The sequence below is a fragment of the Mycteria americana genome, chromosome 12, assembly GCF_035582795.1.
Source record: "Mycteria americana isolate JAX WOST 10 ecotype Jacksonville Zoo and Gardens chromosome 12, USCA_MyAme_1.0, whole genome shotgun sequence".
Classification (NCBI taxonomy): domain Eukaryota; kingdom Metazoa; phylum Chordata; class Aves; order Ciconiiformes; family Ciconiidae; genus Mycteria; species Mycteria americana.
In genome coordinates this window covers 12,326,120-12,343,345 of record NC_134376.1, presented here as the reverse complement: position 1 = coordinate 12,343,345, position 17,226 = coordinate 12,326,120, and the positions used below count along the sequence as shown (strand labels likewise).

Here is a 17,226-nt window from a genome sequence, read left to right as displayed (position 1 = left end):
ACAGATTTTAAGAATGTAACTAGTTTCTATACTTTTATATGCAACTAAGTACAGAAAAATAGTTCAAGCAAAATTTCATTAATTATAAATAAAAGGAGAGATAAGGATTAAAACCAAAGGAAGAATAGAATGCATTGTTAGCAGTTGTTAGCAGAGATACCACCATTTGTTATTACTCTGCTTGAAGGAACATTAAAATTTGACCCTAGACACACTACATGTATAGTGAAGGAGCCTACTGAAGTTACAGAAAACACTGCTTTATTACTGCAGAAGTGAGGCCTTCACTGTTTTCTGTCTGTGAAGTCAGAATCTTGTGTACACAAGGAGAATCTTGCCACTGAAATTAGTACTGTCAGAAAAGCCTCTCTTTCATGAAGGTCAAACATCAACATAGGAAAATGAACTTCTTTTCAGAATGATCATGCAGCAGCAGAGCAGATGTATTTTGAAGAGACAGCTTCCTGTTGTATTTTCATGGCAGCCACACCTCTGACTGTGCCAGGAGGTGCATTTCTTCTGTATTTGACTGCCAGCACAATTCTGTTACTGTGTAGGTACAATCCGGTAGCCTGAACTTTACTGAGTTTGTTCTCTTGCTGTTACAAACATCATGTGTGTAATTTCTTCTATAAACTTATGAAGTTCTGTATAGACTTAGGACTTTTTTTATTATTATTCTTATTTTCCTGGCACTACTACGCCTACCAGAAAATTCCCCAAAGTTTTCCTGCATAATAACCAGACTTCACTGAGCTTAACTTTGTCATAATCAATTTTTTCTGTGCCAAAATTGTTTTCTGATTTAAAACCTATTTCCTTCTGTAGTGAATATCCCTCCGATGGGATATAGACTCTGTACATAAACAGATCTCAGCCCTTGTTTTTTTAGCTACACAAATGAATTTTATTCTTTTCCTCATAAAAGAGATTTTTCATTCTCTGATCATCCTTTCCTGTTTGTGTTATGGTTTTCATTAGTCTTTCTCAGATATAAATAACTGGAAATGTACAGGATATTCCATATGGGGTCTCACTGGATCCTTACAGTGGCATTAACACTTCTACTGGAATCATCTCTTCTGATGCACTTGCAGTTTTACAGAGGAAGTACACAGTAGCTCAGTCACTTCACTGCTGACCACTGCACCCCAACTGTCTTCCTCCGCAGTTTTCTCTTGAGTCAGAGTCCCCAGCTTTCCACACGTCTTCTTCACGGGAAGGAGAGGTGTTGGGTATTTTTCTTTTCAAGAAATATTCCATTCTAATGGAATTCCACTTCTCTCCTAAAAGCCAAATCAACCAGTTCTTTCTGCATAACAACAATCCAACTGTGTGCTGACAATGCCTTCCAACTTTTGTTAATGGTAACGTGAAACCAGAATGTCTCCAAATCAACTCCTGCAGAGCGCTATTACCAACTTCCTTTCAACCCAGTACTTCCCTCTTTCTGTCTTATTTCTGCTAATCTCCATCTTCTCCAGTTTTGCTAGTGTTTAATACCATACAGTATTAAATCCAGACAGATGATATCAGTTGTATTTCCACTGTTTAAGAAAGCAATTAAATCACCTAGTACAATATTCTTTTTATAAAAGTCCATCCATTTCCCTTATATTCCTATCAGCAAATATCTTTTTTCTTCAGAATACATTCTAAAACCGTGCATTCTAAGTCAGATGGGTACCTTCTCCCTAATTCATTTCTTCCTGTGCTCTACTATTCTTCCATGAGATTGTACCACAAAGGACTTAAATCAGTTGCTAAAAACATTTGGTACACATTTTGCAACTTTATGTCCCTGTTCTTTTGTATTTCTGGGATGGCAATTATCAAGCTGACAGTCTGCATGCACTAAGCTCTCCAATTTTTGCCTACAATTAAATTATAATAATTTCCCTTTTATCTCTGCGTTTCTTTTATACATTTTGCTGTGTTGCCAACTGTCAGCTGCCAACAGGCAGCTATAGCTAGCTTGCTGTAACCTATCTAAACTGTAGAGTGGTTTTGATCCTTCTTTGTGCAGCCATCCAGAGGAAAAGCTCCTGATGCTGCTTTACTAAATTGCAAGATTCAGTATGCCATGCCTAGTCACTGAAACATTGCACACATGCCTGTCTTGGGGTTGTGTCAATTTATGGTGGCAGGCTAAAGATATAAATGCCTCTATTTTTATATCCAACTTTCCAAGTGTTTGCTCTGGAAAGCATCCGATATCTACACAGTATCTGTTATTTGCTGGACTTGCATAAGAACTGGCAGGGGACTTTAGAGGGACTTGCCCTTTAAAAAAGGGTTCTGGATGCTGTATTCCAACATGATTGCACTCCTGTTACTATGAAGTTCGAAAGGCTTATTCTAGTTATAGCAGTAACATTTTAAAAAGCACTTAGTTTGTCTTTGAACTACCATAAAGCACAGGAGAATTCTAATGTTCTCATGATTTTCACTGGTGCTTATATTTTCTTTTCCTGAAGTCCCATCTAAAAAGCATTTTAAATGTTTGATACTTTAGCTTATTCATTACATAATCATTTACCCTTCATCATTCTGATCCTTCTTGAACCCAAGCAAATAACTTGAATTCAACCCTTTTAGCAACCCTTTACAGGCTATGAAAACAACTCCATAGTGACAGCACAAAACTCTTTAAAATGGGAAACTTGGTAACTTTCAAAAAAAAAAAAACCCACCCCACAACAAACCACCCCCCTTTAATTCCTATTGCTTGAAACTTACAGTGTTAAACATTCTCCTCTTGCCATAGAGTAAATTACTTTTTCTTTATATCAGTAGTTATCCTCAACTACAAAGGATTAATGTCTACATGAAATACAAAGCTTTTTTTACAGACTTCCCAATTTTACCTGCAAGTGTGAGATGAGGCAATGAACCATGCATATCATTTACTTGATAAATTTTTAAATTAAAAAACCTAAATTAACAGGTCTTAACTTCTTAACTTGATTACTTCATAAAGTCATGTAAAGGCTATTTCCTTTGAACAGATCTTCTATTTCCAATTAGAGATAATATGATTTCTGGACCTTTTCTTCTAACTGCAAACAAGCATCTAGCAGGTCAACAAGCTACAGTGAATATATTAAGAAAACAGTCATTATATTCTGTCTCATCCAGCAAAATACTTCAGCTGTTTGGAAGATACCTGTTTAATGTCTTCAGAATTGTGAATACCACAATTTGAGCTGTTTAGAGTGGTGTGGTTAAAATGCCTAATCCTTACCAGATGCAAATACATCAGGTTAAAGCAAGTTTTAGGTCATCAGTTAACGAGAGCTGAAGGTTCTCAAAGTTATGTTACATCCTCTGAGGTCTGGAAACGTGTGGAGGAGGAAGCCTTGAAAAGAACTCTGGCTGTACTCCACTGTTTTCAAAACATTCTTTGTATTTTATGTTGTAATAAAATGTAAAATTTGTCAGAGGAAATTAAAAGAATGAAGGAGTAATTTCCCAGACACATCTCCTGTAGAGACGTGCTGTGCTGTTATTCTTTATTTTGAAAGGAACAACAAGGTAAGCATCTGTTTTATTCTGCAGAAGAGCAGCTTCACATTTTAGATCTGTGCACAGAAGCGGCTGTAATATGTTATGAAATCCATAAGCAAAGGATTGAAGTTCTGTCTGAAGTGCTTTTTCAACCAAGTTCAAGTGCTCTGTTATTTTGTTGCTGCACTCGCATATCTCTCTTATGCTTCCTACTTGAAAAGCTTTTGGCATGTATTGCTTTGAGTATTTTTATTTAACTCTCCATTAGGAACCTAACTCTTTACTTAGGAATCTAATTTCATGTGGTTTGTTTTCAATTTATTCAACACAAATTACATTCTCTTGACATGAAACCCAATTCACATCTTAATCTGTATGTTAGGATACAATGAAGTAAAATGGATGTGCCATACTTTCTGTCCAGCATTGTTTTTGAATATGAACTTTGCAATACTTTTTCTATCTACTATAGTGATAAGAAAACCAAGGAGAAGAATTCCAGATCCTGAACTTCTCAGTTGTCAAGCACTCATGGTCATTAAGACAATAACATCTTTGCAGCACAAACAATATTGATCCTATATTTAACTGTTTAATTTTGCATTACTTTATACAGGAAGAATTCAATACTCAGTTCTGTCTTATCTTTTGTTTGTGTCTTAATTTATAAATTGCAGCACAGTTCCCTACATAGAGCCCTGGCTTTGCTATGAATCCTCTGAGAGTTTAAATATATAAATAAATGCATTTCCCAAAAAATGCTTAATAAAAAGACAAGCATGAAAATAATTTGAACTGCAAAGTTATGCATCTTTTTCTCCTTTGTGTAGTGGAGAAAGTGAGGAAGGAACACTCTTAGGAAGTCCTCCTGAAAAAAATCCATTATAGAATACAGTTGATCAACATCAACCTGAAGAATATTACACATTTCTAGAAGTACTGTTCACATATTGGTCAAATTTTGATACACTCTTAAATTCTTTCAAAATAAAGTATTTTAATGTTTGTGTTATACAGGCTAAAACGATTTGGTTTTGCCAGGTACCGACTTGGTGTGAAGTGAAACAAAGTCCTAAACCTTTTGAATTTCCATCAAATTCACACTTTCTGCTTAAGGAATACTGCTCAAATTAATACAAAAAGTTTCAGCTAATTAAACAAAAATGAAAACATTACCAAAATTTCTGCGTTTGCTTATACACACATGGTATATTGATATCAAGTACACAAAGCTGAGTGCAATATTATTAAACTGCTGTCATTTGTAAGTCACTTCATATATATAATACTATGATGAAAACCCAAGTCTTTCCACTAAATAATTTATTGAAGTGTAAACATGGATAGTATGGTAAAATGCATCAATCTGAAACAAATTATTTTTCTGTGATAATATAGCTGCTTTCAATTATGTACAACAGGAAAATGGGCTTACTGGGAGAAACAGTAGTTCAGGATCAAGGACTTTTTTCTAGCATACACAATTGCTCTGCAGACGTGTAAATTTGATTCAACAACTCATTCAGCATTGATACAAGGCAAAATTTTTGTTACTCTTCATTTCAACAAACAAACACAAACTAATGGTTCCCCTAGGCAAGTATAACTCAAATAGAAGCACAATTTGTCATTTACTTAGCTCTGTCAGTCTCAGATGAACAAGCTGTTAATGAGTGGAGATGAGCACTGTTAAATCTGGCTAGTTTGGAGTTGGCTGACTGTTCAAGCTAGTTGCCATCAGACAACGTATGATGATTTTGCTTGCCTTTCCCTCCACTGGAGCCTTAATTTGGGTCTCCTTCTCTATCCAGATAAAAAGCTCCACAAAAGTTGCAGAAATCTAGTTAAAAGCAAAGCCTTCTCCTCTTAACTGGGCTTAAATTAGTGAGTTTAAAATTACTAGTTGAGGTATGACAAAACATCATAAACAATCTATTTAAGCTAAACATAATAACCTTTAAATAAATACATCTCATTAATGAATAAACTTACTGATTAACTCAAAGGTGAAGATAAAGACCTGTGAAGCTGTACAAAATATTCTAGAAAGCATCCAGATAACTGTATGATTATGCACATAATGCTGTGTTTTCAGTAGCTAACAGAAGATAAATTCATTTGTAGCACATGATGTTTGTGTTATCACTGTTTTGGCAAATTATTTTACATCAGCACTTTTATAATGTGTTTAAAGATAGGGTAGGTGATGTTACTGTCCATTTCAAATCATAACATTGTTGTAAGAAGACTTCTTTTTCAAAACTCATTTTTGCAGCTCTTGTGAAAACAGTCAAGTGTTTTCATTCAAATCCACTGTTTTTTAAATCCTCACACGTTTAAATGCTCTACTATAAAGACAACATTTTATCTGCCATGGCTTAGTTACTTTCCTTTCTTTGTAAGTAACTTGAGAAAATACCAAAAACCTCATAGAAAAATCAATATAAAGATTATTTTCATTTCCTAAATGGTATATTCCTTAGGCAGTATTTTAAAACTATAGGAGAACATTTAAATTATGTGGGAAACCTTATTTTTTATGGACTTTTCTGGAGATAATGGAACTGACGTCAACTGTTGTTGTTTCAGCTAAGTTTAATTCTAAATGAGTTCAAGACCTTGCCCAGAATGAAGACAGACATTAAGTAATCAATAACAGCTGGAGTAAACCATGGATATGACCTTTTAAACAAATTCTGGGAAAGCTGTAGATCTTCTACTGGCCATAATGAATTTCAGTGAATTTATGGCTTTACTACAGTTTATGGGAATTTCATCATTGTCAACAGCTAAGCCAGGGTTCTAGTCTATACACTCCCAAACAGAAAATGGAGTCCCAGACACTCCTTTGCAACAGCAAATGTATTCATTCTGTGTGAAACTATGCCCTATTTCTATAGTGCCCTATTTCTATAGTGCCAGACCAAAAAACATACTGTGAAGATTTTGTTTCAACATTTAAAAACTGTACCTGTGTTGCCGTAGTAGCATTTGGTGTTATTGGTGATGGTGAGTCACTTGTTTTTGGCTCACCAGGGGAAGCTGCTGACCCCTGGGATTCCTGGCTGGCTGGCTGATCTGGTGATAAAGCATCACTGCTGTCCTCATCAAATGAATAATCATCCAAAGCTTGAGGGTAATTCTCTTGTCCAACTGCTAGAATGTTTACAAAGAAACAAGCAAAACAATTTTTTTTTTTTTTTTTTTTTTAGTTACACGCATTAAATTTAGACATTGGTGGCAGAATTAGCTAATTGCTAGAAAATGATCAGTTTTCAGCACAGTCTAAACATATGGTACATAAGTATTTATTGTGTTTTTAATATAATGACAGCCATATTAAATCATATTCAAGGAATTGATAAAACTAAGTGCATAACAGAAGTTGCTTTAGTAAGAGATTAAAAGGTATGTTCAACATATGTGGAGTGCACACAGACACCTATGACTGAGTAATGGCCACATACATTTGATTATTTTGTAATAATTTTTATTAAGAAACAAGTCTTTTCAAAGACAGTATTATAGTCCAACTATATAATTCTAACTTAGTTACAAATAAAAATAGGGTAACTTTAATTAAATGATGACAGAGTTTAGGACTCAGAAGCTGAAACAGTAAGTAGTAATAAACTTTGAGTATGTTTTCTTCTAGTGAACTTTACCCTAAAGGGTTAAATTATTATTTTCCACAACGCCATACAGATAACAGATAGAAGCTGCGGGACTTCTACTTGCCTATAATAGCTTCTTTAACGCTGGAGTCTACAGGAAGAATATTTTTTTCTACCAGTTCCATAGGGCCAGGCCTCTGAGCAATCTTCTCATTCAGATCATCTGCCAACCGAGCTCTCTTCAGTTTCATCTGAGTGGCCTGCAGTGAAGGCTCTGCAAAGGTCTCTAAAAAGATATATTGATTTAAATATTCTGTTCCATCTTTTCTCCAGTTTCATGACAAACAACATTGTCTTCTCTTTGCTGTTCCACTTTTATCAAAAGCAGGCAAGTATTATTCTGAAAATTCTCAGATTAATAAGCAAAAATAAGATTATATGAGTAGATGTGGTTCATCCCCGTGATCATGTTTTTCTATAAATATAACCTCTTTTTTAACAGCAGTAACACTTTTGGTAAACATCTGTATAATGTCCAGCAATAAAGCAGGGAATATAAAATAACAAACGCTAATTATAATCTGAAGACAGCATTTGCTGCTGTAATGGTTTATGAGTGTGAGCTATGGTAAAGGTTTAATTAATCCATTGATTTTTGGATTCTCTCTTGACAAACATCTTTAAAAGTTTACCATTAAAAATAGCTTCTAGCACAAATCTGAGTCTTCAAAATTGTATTTCAATGAAAATATGGAGATAGTCTGTCAATATGGATGTGATCTATCAATATGGAGACTCCTATCTGGGTTTAGTATCCAAATGCATGTTTTGAAAACTAATGGCTATTAAATTGACTTGAATTATGGTTATTTGGTAATTTCTGTATTTGGTAAGATTATGGTGAAACACAGTAATGCAGCCCCATTCATAAAAAGACTATTGTTTCAAATGACCTGAGCAACAAGGAAAACAACAAGGCAGGGTAAAAGTCAAGTTTGTAAAAGATTGTTTGGGGGGTGGTGGTGGGGAAGTACAAGGCTATCAGGTTGTTTTAGGGTATGAGTAGAAATAGACGGAATATATACACTACATGTACATACACCATGGTATAATTACCATTATAGAATAAAAGCAATATGCAATTGCAAACAAATACGCAGTTGAGAATAATAATAGATACATCTATGGCAATAAAAGTAAACAGATTTAAAATACAGATTACAACATAGAGCATATAAACCTTTAGAAATAATTTCTATCAAAGCCTACTTCAGTTAGAAAAATGAGTGCGTAACGGAAGTTCCTTCTAATAGCAGCTCGAAAGGTACATACAGCTGGGTACATACCTTCGAGGATGTGCATTCTGACCAGCTCAGACCGGTCCGGCCTGCTGCGAATCTTGTGCTTCAAAAAATTTTCAGTCTTTAAAGAAATGAGGAAATAGCATTAACTACTGTTTACTAGAAAAATCAAAGCAGTTTGATAAATCACTGATGTCCAATCAATGAATATTTGCAGTTGCATTCAGATAGGTGGACATCACTGTTAGAACATGGGCAGTAGTGGGGTTTGTTTTCTTTTGTTCTGTTTTTCTATCAGTTAAGCAGTGCTAATGAATTTCTATTTTCCCCAAATGAGCTGGGATGGTAATGCTTCTGGATTTGATCCCGTACCACCACACAAAATCACAGTGGTATAGATTTGCTACAGAAATACTGCACAAGCATAATTTACCCAAGGATCCTATCCTTAGCTGGAGGTAGCTATGTATTACACTATGACTGTAGGTTTATTGCCCCACCTTGATCTGTGAAGGATTAAGAAAGTTCCTCTCAGATTTGACACGAATATTTAATTTTAATGGATTCTTCCAAGATAAAAGCACATGTTATTACTGTAATGGTAATCATTTTTTTCATGTACTCAGAGAATTTAGTAGCACATACAACTGACTATCCATTTTCAGACATTAATAACAAGTTTGCACAAAGTGATTTACCCTGGCTCGCTCCAGGCTCTTTATCTGCTCATGGAATGCAGCTGGACTTTTCAAAGCTGTGAAGGGAGAGTAAGAGTTAAATTGACAGGAAGTGATTTCCAAAAGAAATATCCTAATCGGTATGTGTGTATGGGTGTTTAACACCATCTCAGAGTTGTGTTTGCACGTGACCAGGCTTACATTTGACTCATGCTAGTTATATTCACTTATATTTAACAGAGGTGAGCAACACTCCTATACAGAATACTTGGAATATTTGATTTTAACAGGTATTACCATGTAGCAGTTAACTGTTTCACTATGTACACTGGGGTCTATTTACCAAAACTGTTCCACAGTAGAAATTTTATAGGGTAAGGTTCAGAATGCCAAAATACTGTTTCATTTATTCCACTGTATTTACTATCTGTCTATACCTCATACTTGCTGTTACTGGAGAGAACTGGACTGTCCCTTAAGAACTATTTGTGCTGATTTTTAAAAAAAATTTGTAGAAGCCCCAAATATTCAGATTAGAAAACAGAATGATGGTTAGCTGCTAAATAGCCAAAAAGAGTACAAACCACCATTCAGCTAGAAATAATACGAATTGTAGAATGCTTCATCTCAACTGGATTGTTGAAAGGAAGTGAGATGGCAGCAGGCATAATCCATCTTATTTGCCACACTTTTAGCAGAGATAAGATACTGCAAAACAAAATCTTTTTGACAGTTTAGAAGTTTTTTCCCAGGTTTCACTCAAAAAGAAACAGATTATTCCATTCCTGAAGATAATCAACACTATAGACCTGGGAAGGTGAAGATGCTTTAGCAAAGCAATCTGAAGTCTGCTGCATACTCAGAAACTTTCAAGAAGAGATTAGCTTTAAGATACTGTGCTTTCAAGGTAGAATTCACCAGTGCACACTGGGCTATTTATAATAACTTGACATAATTTTGATATGCTTTCAATGGCTGGGGTTTTTGTTTGTTTGCTTTAAGAAAAAAATCACTTTTCACAGTTGAATCTTTTGACAACTTGGACCTATTATCTTCAGCCCAGTCTCATCCCACACTGTCCACTTAGGGATTCTCAATGTTTTCAGTGCACCCCTCCATTCTGAGGCTAGGCTGATCTCCAAAACAAGTCAGAAGACGTTGTACTACACAATTAGCATAGCCATTGGGAGCTCAAGCGGAGGAGCACCAAAACACCTCTAAGGAAAGACTTAACTGCAATTGAATTCTAGGCCACTAAATATCCATATTCAGGAGGACCCTCTTCTGATTCCTAAATTGATTTTAGGTATCATAAGTGCTGCTGCTGAAACAACCATCATCTCTAACAGACTGAAATCAATAAAAGAGAAAATGGACTCTGGCAATAAAGTGCAATTGCATAAGGCATGCCAATTACTTACTTTCAAAATACAAATGCTGTGAGTTCAGACATACAAGTGTAACAAATATGCAAATTTACAAACATTATTTGCTTGTCAAAGCACTATGATCTGCAATTAAATTCCAGGGGTAGAACAGAGTTAGAGATAAAAACACTTTACTGAAGAACTGATAACTTCTTGCATAGCTGTCAAGGATAGCAGGTAGCCAGGCCAAAGAGTCAGAAGCTCAGCATTACAGAATCCTGAAATCATAAATTCATCTCCAACTGTATTTATGAACTTGGTGACATTGCTGCCTTAGTGAGACACTTCACACTAAGGTGATCAGCAGCATCTTAACTCTTCCAAAGATAGCATCTAAAGGCATTCATTGAATTTTTACCACTATAGAATCATTGTTTTAGAAGAGAATACAAAATTCTTACACCAATTTGGACAGTTTGCCACATATGGCAAGTTGATCACGAACTTCTGGCAACTGGAAAAAAATTGTCTAAAACCAAACCAGTTTTCTAAAAAAACCACAAAGCCAATTCCCATATTCTTGGAAACGTAGTCATTCTCAGAAAGGCCTAGACACAGAAGCTTCCGCATTAGGTCATACGATCCAGTGTACAATGCTCAGCCTAATCCACTGCCTCACGTCCTGTAACATCAAAGCTACCATCATGCAAGATTTCATACAGAAGACACGTCTGTTGGCGCATGTGTCACAACTTCTATGTGTCCTTTGTTTTTGTTTGGCAACCCTTGCCATCCTGCTCTTTAAAGACTGCTGGCTTTGTTACTGATGTCCACTCATTTATATAATTCAATTTATTTCAGTAAGATTAGTCATAATTTAAAGAGAGAAAATAAAAGGAGAATCAGGCTATGTCTGCAAATCCTTGTGTTTTCATCACAATGGCTATTTTAACTGAAACATGGTAAGCATGATGAATTTACTTCATGCTCATTTAGATGACCAAAAGGATCCCACAACTCTTTGCAAATTATAAAGTTTTTTTTAATGATTCTCATATAAATACTTATGTTCATTATTTTATATATTCAGTTCATAATTAATACAGTATAGTAATACAAATTACTAGAAATAATTTAAATCTTACGTGGCATGATGCCCTGGTCCACCAGCTGTTCTCGTGTCCGTCTTTGTTGTAGCCTCAGCTGAAGTACTGAGAAAAGAAAACAATCATTCATTCATATGTAAGCATACTATCCCTCTGAAGGTTCAAAAAAACCATTCAAAAGATACCAGGTATTTCAACTTTAGAAATATTTTTTCTATATGTATTCAGACCTGACAGTAACCTCTAAGACACCTATCATTAAGGACCAACTGCTATTAACATAGTTTGGAGCGATTGCTTCCAATCTCTATTTATATTGGAGTTTGCTGCTTTTTGGTCACATCTGATAAAGGGACTGTATTTCATACATACATCCACTTTTCCTATCAGCTAGGCCTCATAAGAGGTATTAAGTATACATCTAAATCTAGGATATTTTTTTCCCCTTGTAACACTACTCTTAGATAATAGATGCAAGAAAACACAGTGAGGTATAGAGTCTATACCATAAACTGCAACACGTAATGATAATACAGCCTTCTCATATGTCTCAAACCAATCTTACATCACTGCACTATGCTGAAATAGAAATTATGTTTGGAGACCATTTTAAAAGAAAAGCTGTATGTGTTCCATTGATCATTTTTCCTTAAGGATTCTTTTTTTAAAATATAAAGGCTTATTGTACATTTAAATAAATCTTGCTGAAACACAAGAAACTGAATAGAAGCCAGATTCTACCTGGCTTATTTAAAAACACCAAAAAGGTGATACAATCAGGAACAGACCTTATCCTCTCTCCAAACATCAGAAAGTGCTGTTTTCCTGATTGAGATATGTGTTATCATAATTATTTCAAGGACCAAATAAATGCAATACTGTCAAATTTGGAAAAAACTCTTTACAGTTTCAGAGCTAACTTCTTATGTTTCATTACATTTAATAAAATATACAAAGGTTCTCATCTTATTGTTACCACAAGAATAACCAACGTGACACACATTAAATATTACACCAGGAACTGCACAAAACCTGGGGGAGAGCATAGACATAAAGGCCTCGTACTTTCAAAGATTAGGGCTTTTTTGTAAATGTTCCCAGGAAAAAAAAAGAAAGAAGAAAAAAAAAGTAGTTTGTTTCTTCTATTGTTCCCTTCCCCTTGCTTCTGTATCAATTTATCATAGTGCTTCATTATATTTCTTAGACACGTATGGCCATTACCCTAATGTGAAACTTCATCTTTTGAAGAAGAGATGGTCAAGATGCTTGGTCAAGGAAAAAAAAAATATTAAAGACGTAATATTTACATTCTTAAATTCTGCCTTGATAGCTTATTATGGATGTATGATTATGACCTGCTATTCCTATTGTATTTCACAAGGAAGCAAAACAAACTAATGCATTGTCCAAAACATCAAAATGAATGTAATTTCTAAAAAATTAGGCTAAGGACAAAGTTCATTGTTTTCAGAATTTAAAAGGAACCAGCTTATTTCCTGTTCTACAGTACAGGAAGGATACTCCTCTGACTAAGGCATTAAGACCGGGAATAGCAAGTCCTGAAAACAAGGACATTATTTTCTTGTGTCACACTAACACTGAGAATTTAAATATAAACATTTCAGGGCTATGGCATGGCTGTTCTTTTCAGAGTTTACAATATTGTTACACAAGAATTACAAAGGACAGAGATGGGAGAATGCAAAAGTAACAACAGTAAAATGTAAATTGATGGAACGTCATTCAAAATGTATTGAGTTCCTCTGGAAACTTGAAAATACCTGCTTTAAGTAATGAATTGTATTTTCCAAGTAATATTAAATGACTGTAAAAAGTTAACCGAAGAATTATAATAGTTTGAATGATTTATTTTTGATCTTCCTTAATTTCATGTGGCTCCCGGTAAGCCATGACCTCATCTTACAGTATCTCTTACTAGTAGATGCAAACTTGTGCTGCCTGAAGTCTTGAACCAACTCAAATGGTGCTGTTACACACTCCTTTCGGCAGTGCTTCCTAGGCTGGGTTTGGCAGCGTGCTTACGTACGCCCAGTGAGTTCACAGCATGGGTAGAGGAAGTTCAAATCCTTCTGCAGAAAACCACATGGGTTTCTAAGTCCAATTGGTCTAATCTGCCCCCAAAAATGCAGATAAGTGTGTGCAAACACACACTTATGCAACTGTACATCCAACTTCAAAAATCCACAAGCTTTATACAAGTACGTGTGAATTAAGAAAAATAATGTATTGGGTCTGGACTTAGCCTGTTCCTACAGAAAACTTCAAAACACAAACATTTTGATGGAAATGCATTTTAAGCATACGATAGAACGTTATGATGTTAAGCTTCTATGTCTGGGGCTACTTCTAAGAATTTCCTACTGCACTAGCACAAAGCACTGAGAAATTCACTAACTGGTGTGGTGTTTACAGGAAAGCAAAAAACCTCTGCTATGTTCTTGTTTTGGATTCTCTTGCTTACAAATGTAAAATCAAGAAAGCTCAGAGTTAGTCTTAAAACTAAATGGGCAATCCCTTAAAAAAATCTTAAATAAGTTTTACTCATCCAAATGATGTGAGACACAATTTATAAACAGCATGGCATGACTACCATATTTCATACCCCATGTTTTTGGTCTTGAGTAGATTAAAACTTGACTTTCTGTTGTTCTTTGCTCAAACTATACTTCCTTTTACACAACTAAGAAGCCGTGGGAAGGGTTGAAAAGCATGTGCTGCTCTAGGCAGGAATCTCATCCATGCTATACAGCTGTATTTGGTCCAAATTTACACCGTATTTAAATCTGGCTTTCTTGGAACACTAAACACACTACAAATGTGTCTACCAAATCTTTTACCTAGTTACAAGTCAGTTTTAAACACTTGCCTCTCTATTTCAGGCTCAAGGTCTTCAAGAAAAATGTGCATTCCAAGACCTGCTCCAACATCAGTTACGTCCAGGGTAGAGCTGATGTACATCATCAGACACAGTAAGTAAATCAGAATTACTATTTTTTTCAATTCAATCACCTGGAATGCAGTGGATCAACAAGTGAATGCTGGTAATATTACAACAGGTGCAGGAATGTTATCACTGATGGGAGCCATCTACCAACATACGATAGACAAGTCATCTATTAAGAACAAATGCATTTGTGGCACGTGATATTTCTGATTTCCAATATGCTTTTTATTCAGATGTTCTTTTTTACTGAGCTTTATCATAGAACCCATTTTGTAGGTGAGCTGGTTCAGCTATGGCTACCTAAGCATTGCTAGTATGGTGCTTTCAGATATTAGTAAACAGAAGTGGGAAAGTTAAACAACTTTCAAATTGACCTTCACACTACAGAGTGATCACACTGTTTTGCAGAGTTGATAACAACAATTTGAAAGCCCTCACTTATTCACCAATTTGGACAGCTGGCTAAATTGGAAAATTATTTTGTAGGAAGTGCATACACCATCTACTCTATGAAACCTACTGCAGACAACAGATACTTGTTCTTCATCTTAACAGATTTTACTTATTTAAAATTCTAAAGTAGTATCACTGCAATCTCAAATGTGATGTGCAAAGTCTTTGTGCAGGAAAAAACAGCTTGACTGGTTTTTTTTTAGGAAATTAGTTTAACTCTTGAAATTACATATAAAGGGACAGCATTTTATCAGAAATTTATTATTTACTAATTGGAGAACTGGCTTTCCTAGGTCCAGACATTGACACAATTCTCAGACCGTGCCTCTTCATCTTTCATGTGAAAAGGATCAGACTTCTATTTGGCATTCCACTACACCAAGACAGACAGTGCCCATTGTTAGGTCATACGGTTGGATTGGACAGTCTAAACACATCCCACCAGTTCAGCATCTAGCAATAATTGCGTTTTAATTTTTCATTGGCAAGTTTGCGGGAGGAAAAATCAGAAAGGCCTCACTCTGCACTTTGCCAATACAAGTAAGCTAAATAACCAGTCCAACACTTCTAATAAGTATTCCCCTAAAGTATACTTTAAAAAGAGGTACCGTCTGAGGTCTGCCTGAGGTACCTTCAGCTGCTGAAATTGCTCTTGGAAAAAACCAAACCACTCCACAAACAAAAAAACCTCAAAAAACAATGTACCAAAGTTTCTGTGTCAAGGTCCTGTTTTGAATCCTCTTTCAATAGCACTAGTAACATGGAAGCATCAGGAACATACCATGTGTGTGTCCAAAGAGGAAGACACTTTGAACACTGTGAGCGCACTGGTACGGCCTCGTTGAGTGCAATGCAGTTCCTGCAGTCCCTGTTTGTGCTATCTGGTGGGACGTGCGTCAGAAAGGGGGAAAGGTTGCACCTCCCTCTGACATCATACTCGCACACAGCCCTACACCGTGGAGGCATCCACACTGTAAAAACATACCCCAGTGGATGTGTTACTTATGTTTGTGGCTGATGCAATTTCTGTCAGTTCCTGAAAATGAATGCCGCTTGGCCATGGCCATGATAGGTGGTATTTGCCCAGGAAATGGGGGAGGGAGACTAAAATAAATCTATTCAGAAAAAAATAGTGGTAAGAATGTAGGTAGCTTATCTCTTATTTTCCAACTGGTTTCAACTAATTCTTTAATGAACATTAATTCCAGATGTAGATGATGGGAAGCCCTGCTACCTAATTTATGAATGTATTATATTTATGATTTGTGGCTTCAATTATGATCAGATATTTGGCTTAAGCTTTGCAGAAAAAGTGACCCATATCCTAAACAATGTATAGTTGTACAGGAGAATGCACAGTGGACTAGAGCAGAATGATGAGAAGAACAGTAAGAATGTACCTGCACATAAAACATATGCGCTCAGGTGTGAAGCCTTAGCATTTTTTAGCAGATATATATCTAACAAATAGTTATTGTCTCTCATAACACTACTTGCCTACCCATCATCTGTTAACCTACATTGGGCATCACAAAGCAAACAAGGGATGATTTTGAAGTTGTCCCATGTGTATCTGGACAAGTCATAAAAACTGTGGACTGAAAAAACAAGAGCTATAGAACAAGAGCTGTAGAGTGTGCAGTTATTCACTTATTAAATATCAGGAACTTACATATATTACACAGTAAAGAAAGGACAGCCTCTAACATGACTACTAGGGAAGCACTGCAGGGGGAATACTAAAGAAGAGATGACTCAGTTAGAAAGATGGCATAAGAACATAATCATTGAAGATTTTGACTTGACCAGAGCAAGGAGGTTAAACAGAAACAAAGTTGGATGAAATCCAGATATTTGCTTTTGCAAACAACTCCAAAATTAAGAAGGTTAAAAAAAAAAAGTTTGGTGTCCGACTTTTTTTTTGTTTAAATAAATACAGAGCAGTTGCACACGTTATTAAAGAAAAGAAAGTTTCTAAATAGAAAGTAATTGTGAATAAAATTCCTAAATATATTATTTTAAAAAGTTGAAAAGCTGAAAAAAACTGTTTGCTTTGGAAAAGCAGATCAGGAGAAAGCTAGTATTTATATCTCAATAAAAGACATAAGGACCTAAAATACTTTTAGCCTCCCCAGCAACAAAAAGTAAAAAGCAGAGATGTTTCTAAGAAAGAAATGGTAACACCTGTACATGAGTTGCACAGCTACATCTAGTCAAAGAGGATATTTGGCTTACA

General features: G+C 35.5%; 1 protein-coding gene across 10 annotated transcripts in view; it reads right to left on the bottom strand.

Annotated features, from left to right (window-relative positions):
* MRTFB (myocardin related transcription factor B) overlaps positions 1–17,226 on the bottom strand; it is an 87,868-nt gene that overhangs the window by 22,406 nt on the left and 48,236 nt on the right. For 8 of the 10 annotated variants that reach the window (XM_075514794.1, XM_075514796.1, XM_075514793.1 and 5 more), the window contains 5 exons: positions 11,612–11,677; positions 9,121–9,176; positions 8,468–8,543; positions 7,246–7,407; positions 6,479–6,663 (listed from right to left, as the gene is read on the bottom strand). In XM_075514794.1, coding sequence (XP_075370909.1) covers positions 6,479–6,663; positions 7,246–7,407; positions 8,468–8,543; positions 9,121–9,176; positions 11,612–11,677 — 545 coding nt within the window. The remainder of the gene's footprint in view (positions 1–6,478; positions 6,664–7,245; positions 7,408–8,467; positions 8,544–9,120; positions 9,177–11,611; positions 11,678–17,226) is intronic. The other 2 variants (XM_075514792.1, XM_075514798.1) reach the window with 1 other exon arrangement.